This window comes from Loxodonta africana, chromosome 19 (assembly GCF_030014295.1).
Source record: "Loxodonta africana isolate mLoxAfr1 chromosome 19, mLoxAfr1.hap2, whole genome shotgun sequence".
NCBI classification, from domain to species: domain Eukaryota; kingdom Metazoa; phylum Chordata; class Mammalia; order Proboscidea; family Elephantidae; genus Loxodonta; species Loxodonta africana.
This window is the reverse complement of record NC_087360.1, coordinates 8,992,850-9,017,554: the sequence shown is the minus strand read 5'-3', so window position 1 is coordinate 9,017,554 and position 24,705 is coordinate 8,992,850. Positions and strand designations below refer to the sequence as shown.

Here is a 24,705-nt window from a genome sequence, read left to right as displayed (position 1 = left end):
AAGTGATGAGGTAGATGAGAAGAAATTTCAGAGCTCTCTTATCTCTTAAAACATTTTGTGTCATAATGTTGAATTCAGATTTTATTTTCTAAATATTTGTTTTGTACATAATATACTTATTTGCACATGAAATCTGCAGTGATTGTTTAAGCGGTAGCTTTTAATTTTTCAAGGTTTAACAAGGTATTTTTTAAAACGCTTTAGCAGAGCAGCACGAGTGAATATATGATAGAATTTTCTCATCAGTGGAACTACTCCCAACTTAATCTAGCTTGAGAGGCCAGGTGTTTGTGTAGCAATTTTCATAAAATAGGACAAATTGGTATTTCCATTTTAAAATTGTATTCAAGCAACAAATATGTATTGAGTGCCTACTTTGCAAGCCAGGGTGTTAATCTCTGTTGAATGCTGTTTTGTATCAGGATGTAGAATTTTCCTCAGACCAATCAAAAAAATACAGAATATAGTACTCCCTCTTAATCCACAGGGGATACTTTCCAAGACCCCCAGTAGACGCCTGAAACCTCAGATAATACTGAACTCTTTATATACTCTGGTTTATATATATTTTTATATATATGTATAGTTTAGTATATATAGTTCAATGTATAAATTAGGCACAATAAAAGATAGCAGTAACTAATAATATAATGGAAGGCTTCTCTTTGGCATATCCGAACTACCAGCATCACTGCTCTTGCGCTTTGGGGCCATTATTAAGTAAAATAAGGGTTACTTGAACACAGGCACCGCGGACAATACATGGTAGGCTTAAAGAAAAATAATTCAAGTTTAGTGGCAAGAAAAATTTTAATAGTATCTAGTTAGAAATACAAGCATGTATTACATGTAGATTTTATTACACAAATACATTGGCACAGTGAACTACATCAAACCAATTACATTGCTGTAAAAGTTTCTGAACAAACCAGAACTACTTAATGACTTAATACTATCCCAAACAGAGAGAGAGGACACACTTCACAACCCTTTCCCCGACCTTTGGCACATTATCTGCATGTAAACTGATGTTTCAAATCAATATGCAGGAATGTCAGGTCACCATCAGATGTTCTCCCTGTTCTTCAATTGACATTGATTGCATACACTTATTTAGTAAGTCTTCTTCCTTTTTTTCTTCATTCATGTATGATTCAGAATCTTTTGTAGAAACTGAAGGAAAAATAAGAGTTCATATTGTTTTGAAAATAAAGTTCTATTTCATCCTGAAAATTCAGATTTGCATGTAATTATAACCTTCAGAATGACTTAGCTTCTTAAGCCTTTAGCAAAAACAGATTACTTTCAGTTTGCAAAAATTTTAATCATCTCCCCACCCCAAATCTTTTTAAAATAAGGTACACAGTACTGTATTCTAGTGAAGTTGTTGTACAGAAGTTCTGTTACGAAATCTTATTTTATAATTGATTTTCATAATTAAAAAAAACAAACTCGTTGCCATTGAGTCGATTCAGATTCATAGTGACCCTACATGACAGAGTAGAACTGTCCCATAGGGTTTCCAAGGACTGGTGGGTAGATTCAAACTGCTGAACTCTGGTTAGCAGCCGAGCACTTAGCAGCTGCTCCACCAGGGCTCCAATAACCTTCAATAGATTCAGCCAAAATCTTATGGTTAGGAGGGAGTTAAGGTGGTCAGTTGCCTATCTTAAGTATCTCTTCATTTCCCTTTAGTTCCTCCTCGTGTATTTGAGACCACAGGAACTTTTCTCCTACCTGGGGTTTCCCCTAAACTGTTCTTTTTGGAACTAGCCTTACCTTCTCCTCTGTCCCTTCCCTCATTGGATAGGCACAGTGGTATTTACAGCAGAGCTGAGTGGTGGTGTCACACAGCACTGAGATTTCAATTCAGAAGGCCTCCTGACTTCCCTATACACTAAGGTAGTAACTTTAGGAAATTACTTAACTTTCATTTAATCCGTTCTACTTTATCAATTCTGAGGAAGACTTCTGAACATTCAGTCTCTCTTCCTCTTGTCTTTTTCCTTTTACAGTATTCTATACTTGTGGTCAGTGGGTATACTTGTGGTAGAAGGATCCTTTACACTGATCCTACCCAAGTTTGAATTTGTTTGAGTTGCATCTGTAAATTTTGATAATATCACCTGCTTGGCTCACCTTCACTGACTGGTTTGTTGACTACCAAACAAGTGCTAAGCTTAAAGTCATTCTTTATTAAGTCTCTAACCCTGATATTAGGAGTCCCTGGGTGATGTAAATGGCATAAACACTGGACTACGGATTGAAAGGAAGGCCTGGGGATCTGCTTCCAAAAGGTCACAGCCTTGAAAACCCTATCGAGCAGTTCTACTCTGCACATACGCGAGTTGGAATCAATTGCAACTAACAACCACCTTAATATGTAAATATCTTTAGAAGTAGAAATGCCTTGAATTTCACTCTTCTGAGCAGTGTGTTATTTTTAATGAAAGCAAAACCTGTATTTCATGTTTAATTTTAATTTACTTAGGTCCCTGGGTGGTACATAAACAGCTCGCACTTGGCTATTATTAACTGAAAGGTTGGCAGTTTGATCCACCCAGCAGCATCCCAGAAGAAAGGCCTGATGATCTACTTCGGTAAGATCACAACCTTGAAAACCCCACGGAGTACAATTCTACTCTGACCCACATGGGGTCGCCATGACTTGGAATTGACTGGACAGCCACAGGTTTGGTTTTTCGGTTTGGTAGTAGAAATTAAACTATATTTGTTTAGTATATTTTAAGCATAAAGTCTTTATAGATGGATATTTTTTGAATTTCACATTTACCTGGTTGCATGAACAGTCTGCTTGGTCTTCTAAAAATCTTCAGCGACTTACATCTTGTTTTAGGTGCATATCCAGTTTTTAACCTATAAGAAAGGACACTATCTTAACTGGAGTCAACAAAGTAAATAGCTGCCTAACTCATGTGGGAAACAATGTCAGAGTTCTTCTAATTAAGCTGCCAGCATCACCAAAGAGATCATTTCAGGCCCCAAATTCTCCTGTTACTTATTCACCCTGAAATGCAAAGCTATTATAGTGCAGACTGAATACTCTTCTTAATCTCTTTCCCCTGTTTCCTGTTTTGTTTTATCATATTCCTCTGTGCAGAAGTAACCATGTGCTTTCTCCTTTTGGAAGTGTTTGTATTATTCAAAATTTGAGTAGGAATCATATTGAAAAGGGAAGTTTTCCATCTCTCTAGCTGATCAAGAAATATTTACAATTCCACAAAATACTTTGAAAAGTAAAGTGGCAGATCCCAGTCAGCTCAGTAAAGAATAAAATTACATCCTTTCCTGCTTTTTGAAACCCATTCTAATTTTAACAAAGTGAACATATTAGGGAACACAACCTTTAATATTCAGCTATCCTTCAAATAAAATAGGACCTTTTCCCCCTTTTAAACAATAAGAAACAGACCCTTCTTTGTTTCTCACTGGTCGCCAAAGGGAATGCGGCACGATCATTTCAGGGGTGCAGGCAGCGGTGATGTTGGAAGGCCCTGAGTCCTCTCTCTCCAGCTGGTGTCGCCAAGTGGTGCAGGGGTAATGCTGTTTCTGGGAGTAACGTGAGCTAAGGCGACTCCTGTGATGAGTGAGGACGCCTGTCATACAAATCATCTGTTAGAAGGACCTCCCCTCTCTTGGGAGACCTCCTGAGAAACTCATGGGAGGTGCACCTGCCTGGCTTCTGGGAGCTGCGCTGAATCACGTGCATGTACTGTCTCTTCATTAGTGCTCTCAGGTAGTTGGCGTTACAGATCTTAGCAATGGTGCACAGATAGCGCTTTTGGCCTGTGGTGAGGTCCGGATGCTGAAACACGGAATAAATGAGGGGATTTGGTCGGCATTTTGAACAGAGGTTGGCAACATTCGTTATCTGAAAGAATGAATGTATTCAGTGGAGTTGCACCATATGTACGTTTAACTTTAACACAGATTCAACTATGTTAACTTGGCCAAAAAGAGAGGAAGAGAAATGGCTGTTTCAACAATGCAAGTGCTTGTGCTTGCCTTTCCACTCAAGTGGTTCCCATGTGCTCTGAGGTTTGAGAACCACTGCCCTAGAGAAACAAGGAGGGTGTGAATCCACTGTTCCGTATTAGCTCCCACAGGCCTCTCAGTGTGAGCATTTGCCTTCTCAAATGGTGCTAGTATTTAAGATTTTTTTATTTTTTAAGGTATAACATGGTACTTAAAAGCAACCCAATTACTCTGCTTCATCTCAACTAAAAATCTTTCCAGCAGCAAAAGAGCAACTGGCTATGCGGGGCATGCCACAGAGCGGCATGGGGGTCTCCGACACAGATAATTCTGACTGAGACTTTCACTTTACTTGCTGATTTTAGAAGTTAATGTTTACTTAAGATGCAAGACTCCACTCTGTGTGTATATATGTGTATATGCACATCTGCACACACATAGAATTTACTGAATTAAATGGGTAATAGACCCAGAGAAGATTCAAAATGTTAATCTGAAAAATTTACCAGTTTGCACAGATCTTTAGTAACCAATTCACATTGAGTTAGAGATGATACTTCTGGCAACTATGATTTTTAATGAGTAGTGCAGGTTAACAGTAGTAAAATGCTTGCTTATTGCCCTTTTTTCGTTAATCTACTAATTTTTCAGTCCTTGACTGAAATCTTTGTGAGGTTGGGTTTCCATCTCTAGGATGGTACTTTCTTTAAACATCTTTGCGCGTGGGGCATTAAGCTTCCAGAATAAAGGTACTTTAGTTCTCAAGTCTCATAAAGCCCTGAAAGAATCCTTATGATAAGGACTCTATAATGTTAAAATCCTTACAATCACTCATGAGTTTACCCAATAGATACTTAGAATCCTAGACAATACGCTGGGAATACCTTGTTATCCGCAGTGCCTTACCCTTTAAGTAGATCATTTTCAATAAAATGTTCAGCTCTGAAAACAAAGAGTACTGGTTTTTAAATAAAATACCACTTTTTGTGTTAGCATACCTTTAGAAAGGATGCATCCTTCATTGATTTTGGAATGTGAATTGTCTGAATTGGAGGAGTTTTCCATAACTCCTGCAGTTTGGCTGTGTGTGAGTCCACTCTTTGTCCATCTTTGATTCTATCTGCAGGCAAGGACGTTATCATGTGAATTTCATAAGCAAAGATCAGTTCCACAGACTGTTTAAAAGATCTATATATTTACATGTACCAGCAATTATTCTGGAGGAGTATTACGAGTATTTTGCATCAGATTGTTAAATTTAAAGCTACTTATATCACTTGTTTTTAGAGCACACAAACTAAGATACTCACAAACACTTCCTATGCAGTATTAAAATAATTTTTATTCAAAGTGATTCAAAGGTGGCAAAGCTGATTCCTTTTGTTAAATTATATGTGGACTACATTATTTCGAACTCAGCTGAGATGCAAACTGTTGACAGTAACAGTTTTTTAGTTTATCCTATGTCAGAAGTACGCTAAAGAGCAATGTGTATGCAGGATTTGTGCTTTAAAGATATACAACAATATTATTTTATCATCCATTTGATTTTGGTCTGTAGTTTTAAAATTCTATTTGCTAGGGTGTGAAAGCATTAATATTAGATACCAGTCAGGGTATACCATGCCACTATACCATACCTCACAGACATTTATCTTAGATGTAGCACACCTGAAAGACTTAATTTTAGGTGGATTTCCTTGTATTGGTCTCAATATAGAATAACACAAATTTTATCCCTTTAATGACACATAAGCTTATTAAAAGTTATTTTTACATAGTTTCAGTTATATCATTGTTTTTAATACTGTGGGCAGAATAAAAGAATGGCCTTTTAATAAAAAGAAAAGTTGAACTCTATTTCCAGAAGAAGAGAAACTAGTTTCCAGTTTGAGGCATATTGAGAATAGTCACTTAATCTAGGGTAAAAACTTCACTTTGGGCAAGATGAACATCTAGCAAAATTTAGTGAGAAAATGCCTCTTTGTAAATACCCCTCTATCCACGCAACCACTGATGAACTTTCTGCTGCTATAGAGGCATTTTCTTGGGTTTTATATAAGTGGATCATACAGTGTGTACTTTTTTTGTCTGGCTTCTGTCAGCATAATTATTTTGAGACTCATTCATGTTACATACAATAATAGTTCATTTGTTTCTAATGCTAGGTAGTATTCCATTGTATGTGTACCTCAGTTTAACTTTTTGTCCACCTGTTCATGGACATTTGGGTTTTTCTAGTGTTTGACTATTGGAAATAAAACTGGCAGAACAGATTTTAAGTTAAAAGCTTGTAGCTAACAAAGTGAATTAAATAAGCACAGTTTTGTTTTATTAATTAATAACAAAAACCCAAAACCCAGTGCCGTCGCGTCGATTCCGACTGATAGCGACCCTGTAGGACAGAGTATAACAAAAGCCACTGTAGATTTGCATTTTAAATTGTAATTATTTCTTCAAATTTTGGCAAACTGTATGGTTAGTGCAGATAAGTAAGAGCTATGTTTGCATGCTGGAGGTCTAACTAGTTTGCTTGCTAACAATGGAAAATTACCTAGAAATTGTGTTATTATGACCTTTGACACATCATTTCAAATCTGTAATAACAGAGTGAATACCAGTATAACATTTTTAAAAGTTTGTTTTTAAAAAATCCTTTTGCAAACCATAATCGTGGGCTAACTATCTAGAAATCTCTCTCTTGTGTCCCTGCTAGGCCATATTGCTGAGATGCATATTCTAGCCTAGACTCAAATATAATTTGTCAAAGGACTGATAGCAGTTGTTTACAGAAAACAAAAATAAATTAACTAAACCAAGTAACTTTTGAATACATCCCTTGAACTTTATGCCCTCAAAAGGAACTCTAAGCAAATATTGAACTTGAATTACTAGACATTTTTTTTTTTTTTGCAAAGGCATGGGTTAACAATTCTGAAGCTATTTATTATACATTTCAGAACTGAGCAAATGAGTAAATATGTTGTGGTTGGTGGGAGCCAGGTTTCACACTGTTGGAGAAAGGAGTTACCTATTAATATGGAAAGGGGAAAGCACAGAATAAACTCTGGTTTTTGGCTTGGAGTTGCAGCAGTCAGTGTGACCTCATGAATTTTAATATAAATACTAGGTATTTAGACTAGTGGCTATCGATGTGTATGGGTATGTAGACAGACACATACACACAGAGACAAAAAGCGAATATAGTTAACATTTGCGGGAATCTGAGTGAAGGGATCCTGGAATTCTCTGTACTATTCTCACAACTTTTCTGTAAATCTGTAAGTCAAAATTTTTAAAATTAAGTTGCTATTTTTGATGAACTGTCTTATGTTATTATAGGAAAGTAGTTTATTTTTATGGAGTCTTGGTAGCACAGTGCTTAAGAGCTATCTACGGCTGCTAACCAAAAGATAGGCAGTTCGAATCCACCTACGGCTCCTTGGAAACCATATTGGGCAGTTCTACTCTGTCCCATAGGGTCACTATGAGTCGGAAACTACGACAGTGGTTTTTGTTTTGATTTTAGTTTATTGTTAGAGCGATTATAAAGTCTTACTAAACCTAGTTGAAAAATGGGTTTTGCTCATTGTCTTGATGGCTGTCAAATTTTAGTTGTGTTAAATCGGATTCAAAATAATACCCAGCTTCCCCTCTAAGAGTTGACTGTAATGTTTATATTAAATAGGGCGAGGCCTTAATTCCAAATGCAAAGGAAAACAATAAGTCATTTGTTAAGTACTAGCCTTTTTCCCCTGATTATAACTAATAACTTTTATTGTAGATTTGCGAAGTACAGTGTATAATAAAAGAAAGTAAAAACACTATCCCACTATCCATTAGTAACCATTTAAAACTTTTTGAAATGTTACCTTTCAGAGATTTTTCTAGGCATATATGTATGTTTTTAATGTGAGTAGGGTCCTACAGTATACAAACTTTTATTTTGATGTTTAGAAATTTTGCTTTCATATAATTGAATCGATTTACTCCATTTACTGATAATTGTTAAAATTTCTTCTTTAGAGAAATCATTTTCCTCCACGTCTGGGATGAGAAACAATTAATTTTGTGTTTTGTTTCTTTTTTACATTTAACTCTTAATTCCGTAAAAATTTTGATTAGGTAGGAATCTAAATTAATGAGACCAAAATTAAACACATTTAAAATGAATACACTTTATCTAATCACATACACACACGTAGCATACAATATGCATGCACATATTTTTTTCTATAAGGACTCTAAGGACTGTAAATTTTCCAAGGAAAGGCAAATGTGAGTCCAAGTTTATATATAGTTGGATTGAAATGAGACATTTAAAAACTACAACTACTGTGCTTTTTAAAAAATATATATTCTGAGATCAGTAAATTCCATCTCCCTTCTCCCCCCCACCCACAAAAAAGCAATTACTAAGAGGTCTTTGGGGGCCTGTCTTACTCTGTTTACTCCAAGCAGAGAAGGAGTAAATACTTTGAAAGCACTATCATTTACTTCAAGTGAGAGGAAAATATCTGCATTGGGAAATATTTTTTATTCTTTAAAGCTGTTATATTTAGAATTTTTCCTTTAATCTGTGTTTAAACCCCAAGCTATGTGCTGTGCTTTTCAACCAACATCAGTTATAAAAGTAGCTAATTCAATTCATTGCTGATTTTGAAATACCTTTTTAAAAATGCTTGATGTGATATTGACAGGAGAGAAAGAACCTGCTGGATTGTTCCTTGAAAATCTTAAAAACTTAGTTCACCAACTATGCTAATGAAGCCTATTTTTAAAATTCTATTGTGTAAGTAGTTACAGGCATATTGGCTTCTCTGAACCAGGTTATTTATAGGTATTATTGGCTTTATATGCAATACTCACCAGTACCTTTGGAATTCTGGTAATAAGAATGTCCTGCTGATCTGTTTAAAAAAAAGGGGGGGGGTGTAAATGATATATGATAGACAGCTTTATAGGCAATAAAGAGGTATTTAAAATGAAAAAGGGGCAGTATTCCATATAGCTTTTACTTTCCATGTTTCCAGCAGACATAATGTCTTGTAAAAGTTTTCTTGTAATTCTTGTTAAATTCTGCTAGCGCCAGGCTTTTTGAAAGTGAGTTATCTGCGACTTTTACCATACTAGAAACGATTTACTTTGGTTTTACTCTTACAGCCTCCCACTTCCTACAGTGAGCTCAGTGAAGTAGTATGGGCTCCTGTGCTAATCACGAGGCATTTTCTTGCTCTGTTTTAAGTAATCTGGATATTGAAAAGACTATCCTATGAAAAAACACAAAAGAAAATATTCTTTGATGGTTACGAGGGTGGGGAGGGAGGGAGAGGGGTATTCACTAATTAGATAGTAGACAAGAACTATTTTAGGTGAAGGGAAAGACAACACAGTACAGGGGAGATCAGCACAACTGGACTAAACCAAAAGCAAAGAAGTTTCCTGAATATAACCAAACGCCTCCAGACCAGAGTAGCAGGGGGTCTGGGGACCATGGTTTCAGGGGACGTCTAGGTCAGCCGGCATAACAAAATGTATTAGGGGACGTCTAGGTCAGCCGGCATAACAAAATGTATTAGGAAAGTGTTCTGCATCCCACTTTGGTAAGTAAAAACACTCAAACACTAGCAAGCGGCCTTCTAAGATGCATCAATTGGTCTCAACCTACCTGGAGCAAAGGAGAATGAAGAACACCAAAGACACTAGGTAACTGTTAGCCCAAGAGACAGAAAGGGCCACATAAACCAGAGGCTACATCAGCCTGATACCAGAAGAACTAGATGGTACCCAGCTAAAACCGATGACTGCCCTGACGGAATACAACCAAGGGTCTCTGAGGGAGCAGGAGAGCAGTAGGATGCAGACGTCAAATTCTCATAAAAAGACGAGACTTAATGGTCTGAGACTGGAGAGACCCCAGAGGTGGTGGCCCCCGGACCTTCTGTTAGCCCAAGGACTGGAACCATTCCCAAGGCCAACTCTTCAGACAGGGATTGGACTGGACTATAAGACAGAAAATGATACTGACGAGGAGTGAACTTCTATGTGGGCAGCTCCTGTCTGGAGGCAAGATGAGAAGGCAGAGGGAGACGAGCTGATTGAATGGACGCTGGGAATACAGGGTGGACAGGAGGAGTGGGCTGTCACATTGCGGGAGAGCAGCGAGGGTTACATAGCAAGGTGTGTATAGTTTTTGTATGAGAGACTGACTTGATTTGTAAACTTTCACTTAAAGCACAATAAATAAAAGACTATTCTATTCTTCGTTATATGTAATTGAGGTATGCTGGAATTGATAAATAGGTCCAGAATGTCTCTAATTCTGTACAAGTTCTTTTTTTCTTTTCTCAGATTAAGTCAAAACACCCTTCCTTCTCTCTTCCTCTCATTTACTCAATGACCAAGGGTTTATTGATTTCCTGATATATTTAGAATTCAGCAATTTCTCAAGCACTGTGAAGAACCGGAAAGAAACACACGACCCGTCCCAACTTTAAGAAGTCTTCAATCACCACATATTAAAAAAAAAAAAAAAAAAAAATGGTTGCAGCCGCAGCCATGACCATGGGCTGAATTGGGCAGCGAAAAGCCAAAGGCTCTGGCTTTTACGGGAATAATGGTGGGAAGGGATAAGGAGGCATAAAAGCAGAGGCCTCCAGCAGTGACTTAAGCAGCTGTCTTCACCATCCAGGAAACAGTAAAAACATGCCCAAAATGAAATGGGTTAACGAAGAAAGGCACTTCATTGTAAAGAAAATGTCAAGATCAAGGTGCCTCTAATATTAATAGTCATCTGTCTCCCTGGCGATTATGAACTCCGGTTTCACACACACAAGGCTCTGGTTTATTGACTCGGAAGCCCTCGGAATGTGGGGCCGGGCACTTTTTCTCCCTATGCTGCCCTAATCTTTAAATAGAGCGACCTACTGCGGCCCAGCCTGAGGGCAACTTATCCAGAAGGTTTCTCAGCGCCCCCTCGGGGCGGAAAGGTGCACGTGGGCGACTGTCGGAGTCGCCGCCTTCAGTCATTGCAGCAAACCCTCCCCAGAGGCTTCCCTCAGAAGCCCTTCCCCTACACGGTGAACCAGTCAGCCTCCATGTTCCCATCCCGACCCCAACAAACGTTCCCCTTCTCTCACTCCAGTGCACTGGGGACCAGTCCATTCGCGGAGCAGCTCGCTCCCACCCCTCCTCCATCCGGGAACGCCACAGCCCGGGGCTGTTCGCGGTGCCCTCCAAACCCCAAGGTCCCCGCAGCCTCACCCGCCGCCGCCACCCTCGGTCCAGGCCGCTGCGGGAGGCTCTGCGGAAGAGTTGCACTCGGTCCAGTTGGACACTGGCCCCGGGCCTGGCATCTTGTCTCCGGTGCCCTGAGCGCGAGCCGTGTGCGGGAGCAGCCGTCCCCTCCCTCGCCTCAGCACTCGTGAGTCAGGCCGGGAGATATTGGGGTGAAGAGGCGGACGCCGGAGTCTCGCCCCCTCCGACGCGGTCCGGACACTGCCCGAAGAGCTTCGGGAGAGCGGGGCGGGCTGATCGCGATCCCAGAGCTACGTTGGGGGAGGGGCCGAGGGTTCGCAGTTGATCGCGCCTTGGCACGTTTGCGTTTTTCTGTGCAGGGGATGCGTCACGGGAAGGAACTATACATTCTTCTTAAAACAAGAGGTGCCTTCCACCTCGATATTCCAGACCCTAAGCAAATTTGCAAATCTTGGGTGTCGCCATCTAGACCAAACATTCGTTCGTAAACCAAGAGCCAAAGCATCCGGCGCAAGGATGCTGAGCGTTATCCGTTATCCGTTATCACCTAGGCAACCAGGCTTCGCCGGTACTCAACCGTCGACTTTCGCAACTGCTTCTGCGCACGCGCAAACACCAGGCTCTACTCCACCCCTTCAGGCATTTCTTCAGGACGCGTTTCACACGGGATTTGGCCCGCGAGCCTCTCCGTAGTAAGACGTGTGGCAGAACGGGAAACGCCGGAAGGAACTTGGATTGTGATTGGTCCGCACGTCGTGTTTCCGGAATTCCGTGGGCGTGGCGCGAAGGCGAAGCGGAGCGTGGTGGTCCCACTCTTGGTGCGGTGTTGCAGACGGTGCTGGGAACCCGAGGGCCGGTATGCCTCGGTATGCGCAACTGGTCATGGGCCCCGCAGGCAGCGGGAAGGTGAGGATTTGAAGGAGAGAAAAGTCGGAGTTCGTGGGGCGCTGGGGGTTCGGGTCCTGAGGTATGGAGCAGCGGGTGTATGTAGTGGGAACCCTGGATAACTCTCTTCTGCTCTATTTCATTCTTTTGAAAGGGTGGTAGCAACAATTGCTAGTATTTATCGGATGCTTTTGCCCCAGATACTGCGCTAAACGCCTCATTGATTTTCCACAACAACTCTTTGAGGCTGGTCGTGTTTTTACTTCACAGAGAAGGAAAAAAAGGTACAGAAAGGTTAAGTTCTTTGCCTAAGGTCACTGAGCTAGTAAGTGACGGCTGGAATATGAACCTAGTTTTGTCCAACTCCAGAACCGTAGCAGTGTTTTTCAGAGCTTGGTTGACGCAAGCATAGTTTTGGCCTTAGTGGACACTGCCTCAAGGGGTTGGAGAATTCTTCTAGGGGATAGTGGTGTTCCTGGCCTCTTCTCTAATTCCCCTGGCCTTGTGACATTACAGAGCACCTACTGTGCCACCATGGTCCAGCACTGTGAAGCCCTCAATCGGTCTGTCCAAGTCGTGAACTTAGATCCTGCAGCAGAGCACTTCAACTACTCTGTGATGGCCGGTGAGTCCAGGGAAAATCGGGGAGGTCAGGTAGAGTAGGTGCTCGCTGTTCAGGAGGAAAGTTGAGAAATTAGTTATTACAGTCAGCTCCCTGGTTTCCAAAATATGGTTTTAGCACACATGGTGAACTGGAAAAGCAAAATGTTGCTTAGTGACAGCCACTCCTGATGTTGTGTCTTGGTCCTTGAGAAAAGAATTAAAAGTGAGTGAACTCCTTCCGCATCACCCTTCCCTTCTCTCCCTTAAATGCTTAGTCTAGCTGTAGTGAATCTGGTATAGTGCTGATCACACTATAAGTGAGCAGCCTAGGCTTTTGAGGTTTAAAAAAAAACTTTTTTTTTTGTTTAATTTATTCATTCAAATGTTTTTTGAATTATTTTATACCAGACACCAGAGTTATAGCAGAGAACAGGACGATACTATCCCTGCCTCATGAACCTTTTCGTGGGGGAGATAGGCAGTAAATGAAGTGATAAACATCTGCACATTTGTATTAAGGACTGCAAACAGGGTGATGGCGAATAACTGCAGGAGGCTGCTTTAGGTGGGGTGGGCATGGATGATGTCTCTTGAGGAGGAGATGTTTGAGCAGGCTTTCTGTCTCTCAGTATTTTTATCCCACTGGTAGACCTGCTTTTTTGGGGATGCATATGGCCCAACAAGGTTTCCTCAACTTGAGATTCACATCACACTCTGATCCAAGTGTCTCAGACCCATTAGTGTCCTTGGTTCATCCTTTAGGAGACCAACTTTATTGTCCCAACTTGGGTCAGTTCTTTATCCCTGGGGGAGGGCCTAGGAAGATGTTATTACAGTAAAACCTGCAAAAGCTGGAACCTGTGTAAGGCCGAAACCTGTCAGAGAAAGAAAACTAAAATATTTTCTCCTAACAGAGAGCAATAGAAAAGTGGTAAGCTGCACCCTGTCAAAGGCAGAAAACTTGAGAGGCCCAGAAAAACAAAGCAGTCCTGTCAAGTTCTGATTCTCACAGGTTTTGCTATAGTACAAAAATGAAGCCCAGTTCTCCATAAGTGGAGATTGTGGGTTTGAGCACAAAGGAAAAACCTGAGGTAGAAAATTATAAGTACTGATCTGTAAAAATTAATAACGGAGAGAGAACCACGTATATACCAGGATTTTTTCAGCTCCTACAAACAGTTTGTAATCGACTACCAACCTAATCGACCCACTGGCAAAGGGTTTGGTTTTTTTTCCTTAATAGGTGGCTTGGGGGCAGTGGTTCCATGGTAGAATTCTCGCCTTCCACGAAAGAGCCCTGAGCTCAGTTCCCAGCCAGGGCACCTCATGCATAGCTGCCACCCGTCTGTTAGTGAGGGCTTTTGTGTTGCTGTGATGCTGAACAGGTTTCAGCAGAGCTTCTAGACTAAGATGGACTAGGAGACAAGCCTGGCAATCTCCTTTCAAAAATCAGGCGGTGAAAACCCTGTGGATGACAATGGTCTGATCCACAACGAGTCATGGGGACGGCCCAGGACCGGGCAGCATTTAGTTCCATTGTGCATGGGGTCGCCATGTGTTGGGGGCCAACTTGACAATAGCTAACAACAGCTACAAAGATCAGTGGTTTATGTACATTCTCTTAGATAACCCTCATTCTTCCACCTCAGGATACATGATTTTTCTCCCCGATTTTACAAATAAGACAGTGAGGCTCAGGAAGGTTAAGCACTTCCGGTAGGGTCATCATGTTAAAGAATGGTGGTTGGGAAGAAAAATTTTTAATGCCGGCTAAGTTTTTTTGGTTGTTGTTGTTTGGTTTGGTTTTACTTTTTTGGAATAGGTAGTACATATTCACGTGGTTCAAAATGCAAAAGGTACAATAGAATGAGTATATAGGAAAAAGCCTCCCTCCCAGCTCTGTATCCCAGCTCCCCTCCCTTGAGGCAGCCAATATCACCTGTCTCTGGTGTGTCCTTCCACAGATAAGTATTATGCAATCAAATACGTACGTGTGTTATATATATGTAGTGATTTTTCATCTTTTTTTTTTAACACCAGTGATGGCGTACTTACAGAATTCTGCACCTTGCTTGAATTTTTCACTTAACGGTATACCTGGGAGATGGTATTTATTAGTATTTCATTCATTTTGTATCGGTGGACACCACGTACATAAGTAATTTCATACGTGTGAGTTTTTTATATAGTAGGTAATTCTTACTAGTAAGGTTAGGAAATTTTCTGTGGAAGTTTTGGTATCCTGGGCCCTGTCGTGCCTTTGCAGACATCCGGGAACTGATTGAGGTCGATGATGTGATGGAGGATGACTCCCTGCGGTTCGGTCCCAATGGAGGATTGGTATTTTGCATGGAGTACTTTGCTAATAATTTTGACTGGCTGGAGAACTGTCTGGGCCATGTCGAGGACGACTACATCCTTTTTGATTGTCCAGGTAAGTCAGTAATTTCAATGTGTCATTTCCCTTAAAGTCGTGATACTTCTGTCCTCATTGGGGAAAGTGAAGTGAGTGTTTATAGTTCTAAGCTCTGTGCTGTAGTAAGGTCAAGAGTTCTTATTCATGGGCTCTGATTGGGTGTACAGAGTGCTGACTTGAAACACTGGGAATAGAGCAGAGGGCAAGATAGGCATGGTCTCTGCCCTGCTGGAGCTCACAGTCAAGTGGGGGTACCAGCTGGTATAAACAAAAATCATCCGTTTATTTAATGCATGGTTGTGTGACGGGTGCCCTGCAGAAGTAGCAAGAAGGTCAGGGGAAGCTTGTGATCAAACGGTCTTTAAGCTGAGCCATAAGGTGAAGGAGAGGGAAGAGTGGTCCAGGCAAGGGCACAGCATGCTGAGGACCTTGAGGCAGGAAGGAACGGGGTGGGTTGGAGGGACCGAAAAGGCTGGTGTATGGAACATGGCTGGAACATGGTAACCAAACAGGAAAATGTCATGAGGTGAGGCTTCTTAAACCGTCTTATGAATTTTAGGCTTGATCCTAACCTCACTATGATCATTTGTGACCCTCATGTTTCTTTCTTGCTCTTTACTTAACGTGCCTCCAGAAAAGCACACACATCATAAGTGTGCGGCTTGAGGAATCTTCCCAAACTGTACACTCCTTTGTGACACTTTTTTTTTTTTATTTTATTTCTCGTAAAAATATACCCAGCAAAGGATATATCATTTCAACAAACTCTGCATTCAGTGACATTGTTTACATTCTTGGTATCCTTTTTCACGTTATTCCACCACCATTAAGTCACTGCCTCCTAAGCTTCTCATCTAACCTTTGTTGTTTCTTTGTAATTTTCGTTGTGCTTTAAGTGAAAGTTTACAAATCAAGTCAGTCTCTCCTATAAAAATTTATACACACCTTGCTATACACTCCTAATTGTTCTCCCCCGATGAGACAGCACACTCCCTCCACTCTCTCTCCTCGTGTGCATTTGGGCAGTTTCTGGCCCCCTCTGCCCTCTCATCCCCCCTCCAGACAGGAGATGCCAACACAGTCTCACGTGTCTACTTGATCCAAGAAGCCCATTCTTCACCCATATCATTTTCCGTCCCGTGTTCCAGTCCAATCCCTGTCTGAAGAGTTGGCCCTGGGAATGCTTCCTGTCTTGGGCCAACAGAAGGTCTGGGGACCATGACTTCCGGGGTCCTTCTAGTCTCAGTCAGACCATTAAGTCTGGTCTTTTTACGAGAATTTGGGCTATGCATCTCACTGCTCTCCTGCTCCCTCAGGGGTTCTCTGTTGTGTTGCCTGTTAGGGCAGTTATTGGTTGTGGCCAGGCACCATCTAGTTCTTCTGGTCTCAGGCTGATGTAGTCTCTGGTTTATGTGGTCCTTTCTGTCTCTTAGGCCCATAGTTTCCTTGTATCTTTGGTGTTCTTCATGCTGCTTTGCTCCAGGTGGGTTGAGACCAATTGATGCATCCTAGATGGACTCTTGCTAGTGTTTAAGACCCCAGACGCCACTCTCCAAAGTGGGATGTAGAATGTTTTCTTAGTAGATGTTATTATGCCAATTGACTTAGATGTCCCCTGAAGCCGTGGTCCCCAAACCCACACCCCTGCTTCACTGGCCTTCGAAGCATTCAGTTTATTCAGGAAACTTCTTTGCTTTTGGTTTAGTCCAGTTGTGTTGACCTCTCTGTATCGTTTGTTGTCTTTTCCTTCACCTAGAATAAAACTTACCTACTGTCTAATTACTGAAAACTGCTTTCCCTCCGTTCCTCCCTCCCCCCTCTCTAACCATCAAAGAATATTTACTTCTCTGTTTAAACTATTTCTCCAGTTCTTGTAATGGTGGTCTTATACTTCTCCTTTTGCAGTTGACTAATTTCACTCAGCATAATGCCGTCCAGATTTCTCCATGTTATGTAACGTTTCATGGATTCATCGTTGTTCTTTATGGAAGCGTAGTATTCCATTGTGTGAATATACCATAATTTATCCATTCATCTGTTGGTGGGCGCCTTGGTTGCTTCCAACTTTTTGCTATTGTAAATAGTGCTGCAGTGAACATGGGTGTGCCTATATCCATTCAGCACTGACTTTTGATCAGCAGAAGACTAAAGTGTGACAAAGCCCATTTTCTGTGTAAAACAGGATTGTTTGCTTGGGAGCCCCATGGCGGCAGCACCTTAGGTTTTATGATTGTTTCAAGAGGCTGTGAGGCTCCTTAAGAATTCGACATATTAGTACCAGGTGTCTTTGTTTAAGACCTTTCAGGAAAAGCTTATTTCCTCTAACGTGATGGTTTAACACATTTCCTGCTTGTCATCTTGTGCTGCCCTTTGTGTAGGTCAGATTGAGTTGTACACGCACCTGCCTGTGATGAAACAGCTGATTCAGCAGCTCGAACAGTGGGAGTTCCGAGTCTGCGGGGTTTTCCTTGTTGACTCTCAGTTCATGGTGGAGTCATTCAAGGTATGAGGACAAATCCACTGTCAATTTTAAGTCAAGAGTACAGGCAAGAGAGAGTATCCTTTAATCATAATGATCCTGAACATTCCAGGGTTATTTAATGCACCTCATTGATGGAGTCCCTGGGTGGTGTAAATAGTTCATATACTCAGCTGTTAACCAAAAGGTTGGGGGTTCATGCCCAACCGGAGGCACCTTGGAAGAAAGCCCTGGCAATCTGTTTCTGAAAAATCAGCCATTAAAAACCCTATTTCCATGGTTGTGCTCTGACACATTTGGGGTCACCATGAGTCAGAGTTGACTCAAGGGCAGCTGATTTTGTTGGTTATTACTAAGTGACAGTAATCTTTTTTATAACTGAAGAAAACTGTAAAATAGTGTAATAAAGTCATACCAATTTTGAGAAGCTGCCCATCAAGAATGGGGCTGGTGTATATTTATAAAAGTCTATTTTTAATTAACTGAGAGCCTTATGCCCAGTTCATGAATTACCTGAAGTGTGAATATTTATTTGCTTATGTACGACCAATTTTATAAATAGCCCTTGAGGACTATTCAGTGGGAAGGGAGGCTGAAGATATCTGTCTGAATTGAGATTTGTGATCACTGTAGATTAAATCCGCATCATCCCTTTTTATCCTCGCCTTAAGGAGCCAAGAGTCAACCATCTGACTAGTGAACTGTCTCTTTTTCTGTAACATTAGCTTTTCTTTTTTACTGAGGTCAGTTTTGTTTCAGTTAGGAGCAGAAGCCTTCTTTTACGCAGAGACCATGAACTTTGTTGGTGCAGTTAATTCATCTTCTCTTTTTTGTTTCTTCTTTCAGTTTCTTTCTGGCGTCATGGCAGCCCTGAGTGCAATGATCTCTCTAGAAATTCCACAAGTTAACATCATGACAAAAATGGATCTGCTGAGTAAGAAAGCTAAAAAGGAAATTGAGAAGTGAGTTCTTAACACCATCTGTTTTAGTTACCTAGTGCTACGATAACAGAAATATCTCAAGTGGATGGCATTGAAAAACCAACCAAACCCACTGCCATCGAATTGGTTCCGACTCACAGCAACCCTATAGGACATAGTAAAACTGTCCCGTAGAGTTTCCAAGGAGTGCCTGGTGGATTTGGTTAGCAGCTGTAGCACTTAACCACTGCTTCACCAGGGTTTCTGGGTGGCTTTAAGAAACAGAAATTTAATTTCTCAGTTTAGGAGGCTAGAAGTCTGAGTTCAGGGCACCAGCTCTAGGGGAAGGCTTTCTCTGTCTGGTCGGTTCTGGGGGAAGGTCCTTGTCTTTTTTCAGCTTCTGTTTCTTGGTCCCTTAGAGATCTCATATGGCATGGCATCTCTCTTGTCCCATCTGTGCTTGCTTGCTTGCTCAATCTGCCCTTTTATATCTCAGAAGAGATTGATTTAAGACACACCCTTCACTGACACTGCCTCATTAACATAACAAAAAACCCATTCCCAAATGGGATTACAACCACAGGTATAGGGGTTACGATTTATAACACGTATTTTTGAGGGCCACGATTCAATCCATGACGCTGTCTATGTGTTATCATCAGAGCTCAGTTGCGGAGATAAACCTCTCAAGTTTTATTGTCTATAAATTAGATTCCTGATTTATTCTTTATTAGCAATGGTCTTCTTTCTCGCTTTTGAAGGTTTCTAGATCCAGATGTGTACTCCTTGTTAAATGATTCTACAAGTGACTTACGAAGCAAAAAATTCAAAAAATTGACTAAAGCTATATGTGGACTGGTAAGTTTGTAGAATACTTTTAGTGACCTGGATTCTTTTTATAAAATTTCTAACTCATACGGTAAAGAAGAACTAGATAAGGAGTTTTATCTGTTTTAAGAAGAGTAATGTGACTATCTGCTGGTGTTCTTTGTCATTTCTTCTTACCACCAAAGCAACTCTCGGTATGAAGGATGTCCTGAGCTGCAGGGAAAGAGGGGTCATGCTGTAGTTGCCGTAACCAACAGCACACAGAACTTTCTCCAGAATTTGTTAACTGTTTTAGAGTCAGCATTTAGCTTTAATGCTTAGCTCAGTTTATGATTTTGTAATAGTTGAGAAAATGAACACCAGGATTTTTAACTGTCCTCAGATGCTTATAGAGTCCCTGGGTGGTGTAAAGGGTTAATGCATTGGGCTGATAACTGGAAGGTTGGAGGCTTGAGTCTACCCAGAGGTGCCTCAGAAGAAAGGCCCGGTGATCTGCTTCCAGAAAACCAGCCATTGGAAACCCTATGGAGCACAGTTCTACTCTGACCCACGTGGGGTTGCCGTGAGTCAGAATCAACTTGATGGCAGCTGGTTTGGTTTTTGATTTTAGAAAATGGACTACATGGTCAGAGTCGGTCTTTCCGTAATAAGGTTTTGATAACGTCTGACGGGGCAACAAGGAGCCTTGGTGGAGCAGTGGTTAAGCACTCAGCTGCTAACTGAAAGGTCAGCGGTTGGGACCCACCAGCCACTCCGTGGGAGAAAGATGTAGCAGTCTGCTTCTGTAAAATTTATACCCTTGAAAATCCTGTGGGACAGTTCTGCTCTGTCCTTTACGGTTGCTCTGAGTCGGAATTGACAACAACGGGTTTGTTTTTTTTTTGTTTGGTGGGGCAACAGTAGCGAACACAGCTACCTGGCAGCCCCTTCGTCCTGCTACTTGGAACAGTCCTGGGGAAACACCCCCTCCCACAATTCTTAGTCTTGAGGTTTAAGTGGTGCTGGCTTCCGCATTCCAGGGACAGGCACGGGCTAAGGCCAGCTAGTCAGAGCATCGAATGCCTATGACCACAGACAGGCTCGGGGAAGGGCTCCTGACTGACACAGAGCCAGGACTCTGGACTCTGGACTGGTTGAGAGAAAAGCACATTGACCAGAATTTCCACAGTAACAGTAACTGGAGCTGCCATGTGCCGCCTACGTGAGCCTCTGCAACAATCTTAAATATTTACGTCTGATCTCTAAAGGAGTTACACAGCATACTATTAACACGTAGGTTTCGTGTCTAGTGTGACCGGTGCTGAATGTTGACATTTTCCTCGTTTCTTGGTAGAGCGGGGGGTGAGGATAAAGTGGGGAATGTGGCAATATCATGATACAGAGATTTTCACAGAACAGAAGGGCAGAGAGCACAGTCGAGCCTTCTGGGAAATCAAGGTGGGAACATCAGGTCAGAAACCTAGGCCGCCTTCTCAATTTCTCAGCATACGTCTGCATGTCCCTGCTCAAGACACCTGTTCGGTCGTGTCCTCAAACAACTTCTGAGTCATTGTGGAGACAACTGCAGCTGTTGCATAACTTCATGTCGCTAGTGTCCAATACCATTTGGCTGCTTTCTCTTTCTCTCTCAGGTCAAACTCTAGGGAGAGTACACCTCTGATGGGCTCAAACAGGCTTTCTTTGGTCAAAGCCGTAGGCGTCAAATTTGCTGACAAATCTGTGGATTGTAACCCCAGGTCAAATGTTTACCCTCATCCAGCCCATGGCCGCTCTTAGGAAAAGCGCAGGCAACCCACTGAGATTGGTGGGGCACTGCAGGCTGCCTGGGCAGTGGCTTAATCCAGAAGTAGTTATTGGCAATGGCCAATAAATTAACTGATATGTCTAGTATTCCAAGCCATATGGGGATCTTAGAATTGTTCATGCCCTTTTGAAATTTCCCTTAGTTGGGGAAATCAGATAAATACCCATGAAGCAGCAAGTGTCCAGTTAAGTAATAAGCTAACAGTGTTCTAGTAGGTCAGAGGTCAGAAAAATCAATAATGATTTGCTGATGTTCCCTTTCCAGCTGTCTCCTTTGCCTCTCCCCTCCCCCTCCCACATTTGTAATTGGAAATACAAAAGGTTATAGAGCTCAAGTGTAGGTTGAAAATGATGTATCTTGCACAGCTTCAGAGTGGATCTTTCTGAACTCCCCAACCTGCAGATCGATGACTACAGCATGGTGCGGTTCTTACCTTACGACCAGTCAGATGAAGAAAGCATGAACGTTGTATTACAGCATATTGATTTTGCCATTCAGTATGGAGAAGACTTGGAATTTAAAGAACCAAAGGTAATTTCCAAGCTTGGGGTGTTGGATGGCTTTTGGTGGCAATGGTTCCTGACACTCACTGGCCTCCTGCAAAACTCAGGCAACTCAGATTAATTTTTGTCTGAGAGGTGGCGGTGCCCCGGGCTTTCCTAGGTGAGCTCTGAAATTCACACCTGTGCTCAGCAGTCGGATCAGCTTTATTCCCCCTTTTGTTGAGACAACACGATTGAGCTAAGTCTCCTTGTAATCGGAGCTTGGGGGGTTTTGCAAAGACAAGAATCTATGCTGTTGAGCTTGGGCTGCCCTCTCATACATCAGTGGAAAGACTGATGGTAGTCAGGCCGTTACCTGAGAATCAGTGTGAGTGACTGTAAACTCAAGGGAGAACTGCTTCTAATGACAGATAAGCGCTTTAATTTACCACATACCTGGAAAAATCCTACCAATCATGCCTTTTGTTACTCTTGGCCGTTACCTGTAAGCAACACCCAGAGCTGCTGTTGGGTGTTAGCTCATTAGAGAGTATCAGTGGGAAAATATGTAGATACATACCAGGTCTACCTGAGAGGAAATGAATGCGTGTTCTGTTTTGTTTCCCTTGGGTCAGGAACATGAAGAGGAGTCATCTTCTATGTTCGATGAATATTTTCGAGAACGCCAGAATGAGTGAAGATTTTACTGAAAATTAACTGTGTACACGTGAAGAGCTTCTGGCTGAACCCACAAGACATTCTTCTCTTCAGAGGATGCAGTAGTAGAAAGCTACTTACTCTAATGGAAAAAAATACTACCGTCATGTACCACGTAACATCCATTCGGGCAACATCCAACTGCATATATGTCCGTGGTCATGTAAGATTGTTGTTGGGGTTTTTTTTGTTTTTTTTTGAAAGGGGAAGCTGCTCTCCTTTTGTTTGTTACTTTATTTGTTGTAATGGCTTTAAAGACCCCAAACCCCCAGAGTGAATGAGCAGTGGGGTTCCAGGGCGCATCCCAACCCCTGCAGCACCTCGTCTTCCGTCTCCTCCTCTCCTTCCTCTCCTCCTGGCTTCATTTACCCGTCCAGCAGCTGTGCATCCATTCACTCCAGGTACAGGGCAGTGCCTGCCACAGCTCCTGCCGCGGTGCTGGCGGGTGGCTGGCGGGGTCTGGAGTGCTTGCAGGCTCCTGGCTCCAGGTGGCTGCACGTGATCAGGAAGCAGCCTCACCAAAATGGCAGTGGCAGCCAGAGCCGCCACCACCAGTCATGCTCCGTGGCATCTACACACCCTGTCCCCACCCCGCACCTGAACGTGCTCAAAGTCCCAATCTGGCTGCTGGTACAGCCCCAGGCCAGCCCACAGCCACATACCTGGCAGGGCCGGCCTCCTGTATCCAGTGAATACAGTTTTCAGACAAGTCTCGTGGGTAGGTGGCGGCAGAGGCTGCTGGGCCTGCGCTGCTCCTGCTCAGGCGATGGAACAGTGGGCGGGCTGGGGCCCATAATCCAGGGACTGTCTGTGTGTAATGCGGTGTTCACACAGCATCCAAGCCGCATAACAGCCTATTTCACAGAATGTATCATGGTTATTAAGCAACACGTGACTGTAATTGGCTCTTTGTCCGCAGATGCCTGAATCATGTTCTGAGTTATTCTGCTGCTGTTTAAAGTGGAATCATTTGGTGTTGTTTTAATTCCATCAGTTTAGGTTTTAAAAGTTGAAAAGAGTGTACATAGATTTGTATATAACATAAATTAGCACCTGGACTACATTTAAGACCAGACTAACATTTTTACTGTTTGGTTTCATTTTTGAGGGTTTTGGGGGCAGCGAGAATTACTGTAACAAAATATACACATGTATATATGTCCAAATGAAGAAATCTATGTCCAAATGAAGAAATCTAGAAGGATATAGATAAGGCTTTGCTTCTCTGTATCTTCAGTTTTTCTGCATTGAGAATGTTTTATTTGTACATAGGTAGTCCCCGATTCTTACAACATGCTGGAGTTACGACAAACTATACTTGTGACAGTCTGGTTTTTTTGTGTGTCCTATCACATTTTTATCACTGGTACCATGTACTGCATACACTGTTGCAGTGTATAATTGGCTGGTGCTCTCATCCTCAGAAGTTCACTCGCAGATGTTCAAAGGTCAGATTTATAAAGATACTGACAATAAAAGACAATAATAATGAAAACTTAAAAAAAAAAAAAAAAAGAGGTATTGGAGTTACATCAGAATTGACTTCCGACGGACTCGCCTTGAGTCAAGGACTACCTGTAGTTAAAAAATTTAAATAACTATTTTAAAATGTATGCACCCACACACACAAAAGAAACAAAAAGGTAGCACTAGCCCTTCATTACACTCTTGTTTTCCAGTCAGAATTTGGAGCAGTCAGGGCACATTTTTGAATGAGTAGATTTCACCCTTTTGTCAAAATGCAGGCAGTGATTTTTCTTTTTTTAAACAAAGTTTGTAGCCTGAGCATTTAAAATTTTGTACTTGCCTTGAATAATAACAAATACTAAAATTTTGAAAGATGTAACTTTTTTCTTTTTAATTCTTGCTACACTGAATTATGTAGGCCCCTTTGAAAAGCTGCTGTTAGGGATTGAATTGTGTCCCCCAAAGAGCTAGCTAGCTTGAAGTTCTAAGCCCTGGTATCTTTGTCACCTGGAAATAGGGTCTTTGAAGACGTTATGAATTAATATGAGGGCATCCTGGAGTAGGGTGGGCCCTAATCCAATATGAGTGATGTCCTTACAAAAGAGAAGAGACAGACACAGGGCAGAATGCCATGTGGTCATGGATGCAGAAATCAGACTTGTGCTACAGTTGTAAGCGGAATGCTAGGGGCTACCAGAAACTGGGAGAGACAAAGGATCTTCCCCTGGAACCTTCGAACAGAGTGTGGTGCTGCTGACACTCTGAATTCCAATTTATAACCTCCAGAACTGTGAGGGAATAAATTGTTGATTCTGAGCCACTCACTTTGTGATACTTTGTTACAGCAGCAC

The 24,705-nt window shown here is 41.8% G+C and overlaps 2 protein-coding genes across 3 annotated transcripts; one reads left to right on the top strand and one right to left on the bottom strand.

The window, feature by feature from the left end:
• Nucleotides 1-24: 24 nt before the first annotated feature.
• Nucleotides 25-11,518, bottom strand: FAM216A (family with sequence similarity 216 member A). Its single transcript, XM_010599872.3, has 7 exons — nt 11,260-11,518; nt 8,866-8,906; nt 4,995-5,116; nt 3,697-3,826; nt 3,434-3,617; nt 2,795-2,877; nt 25-1,173 (listed from the first exon to the last, which is right to left on the bottom strand). Exons 1-7 carry the CDS (start codon nt 11,349-11,351, stop codon nt 1,055-1,057), a joined length of 771 nt encoding a protein of 256 aa, XP_010598174.1. The 5' UTR covers nt 11,352-11,518; the 3' UTR covers nt 25-1,054.
• A 473-nt stretch (nt 11,519-11,991) lies between these two features.
• On the top strand, nt 11,992-23,700 carry GPN3 (GPN-loop GTPase 3). 2 transcript variants are annotated; one of them, XM_010599869.3, is made up of 8 exons: nt 12,006-12,159; nt 12,655-12,763; nt 15,008-15,175; nt 17,536-17,660; nt 18,483-18,598; nt 19,318-19,414; nt 21,591-21,719; nt 22,306-23,700. In XM_010599869.3, exons 1-8 carry the CDS (start codon nt 12,112-12,114, stop codon nt 22,366-22,368), a joined length of 855 nt encoding a protein of 284 aa, XP_010598171.1. In that variant the 5' UTR covers nt 12,006-12,111; the 3' UTR covers nt 22,369-23,700. The 2 variants fall into 2 exon arrangements, with proteins under 2 accessions (XP_010598172.1, XP_010598171.1); XM_010599870.3 differs by lacking the exon at nt 19,318-19,414 and having other exon boundaries at nt 11,992-12,159; nt 21,554-21,719.
• The last annotated feature ends 1,005 nt before the right edge of the window (nt 23,701-24,705 follow it).

Excerpts from the sequence above, each read along its gene's own strand:
- FAM216A (XM_010599872.3), bottom strand. The coding sequence starts at position 11,351 with ATGCCAGGCCCGGGGCCAGTGTCCAACTGGACCGAGTGCAACTCTTCC. Across the intron at positions 5,117-8,865 it reads CCAGAATTCCAAAGGTACTG|ATAGAATCAAAGATGGACAA; the intron begins GTGAGTATTGCA and ends CCTTGCCTGCAG. Across the intron at positions 3,827-4,994 it reads AGGATGCATCCTTTCTAAAG|CATCCGGACCTCACCACAGG; the intron begins GTATGCTAACAC and ends TCCGTGTTTCAG.
- GPN3 (XM_010599869.3), top strand. The coding sequence starts at position 12,112 with ATGCCTCGGTATGCGCAACTGGTCATGGGCCCCGCAGGCAGCGGGAAG. Across the intron at positions 12,160-12,654 it reads GCCCCGCAGGCAGCGGGAAG|AGCACCTACTGTGCCACCAT; the intron begins GTGAGGATTTGA and ends GTGACATTACAG. Across the intron at positions 15,176-17,535 it reads CATCCTTTTTGATTGTCCAG|GTCAGATTGAGTTGTACACG; the intron begins GTAAGTCAGTAA and ends CCCTTTGTGTAG.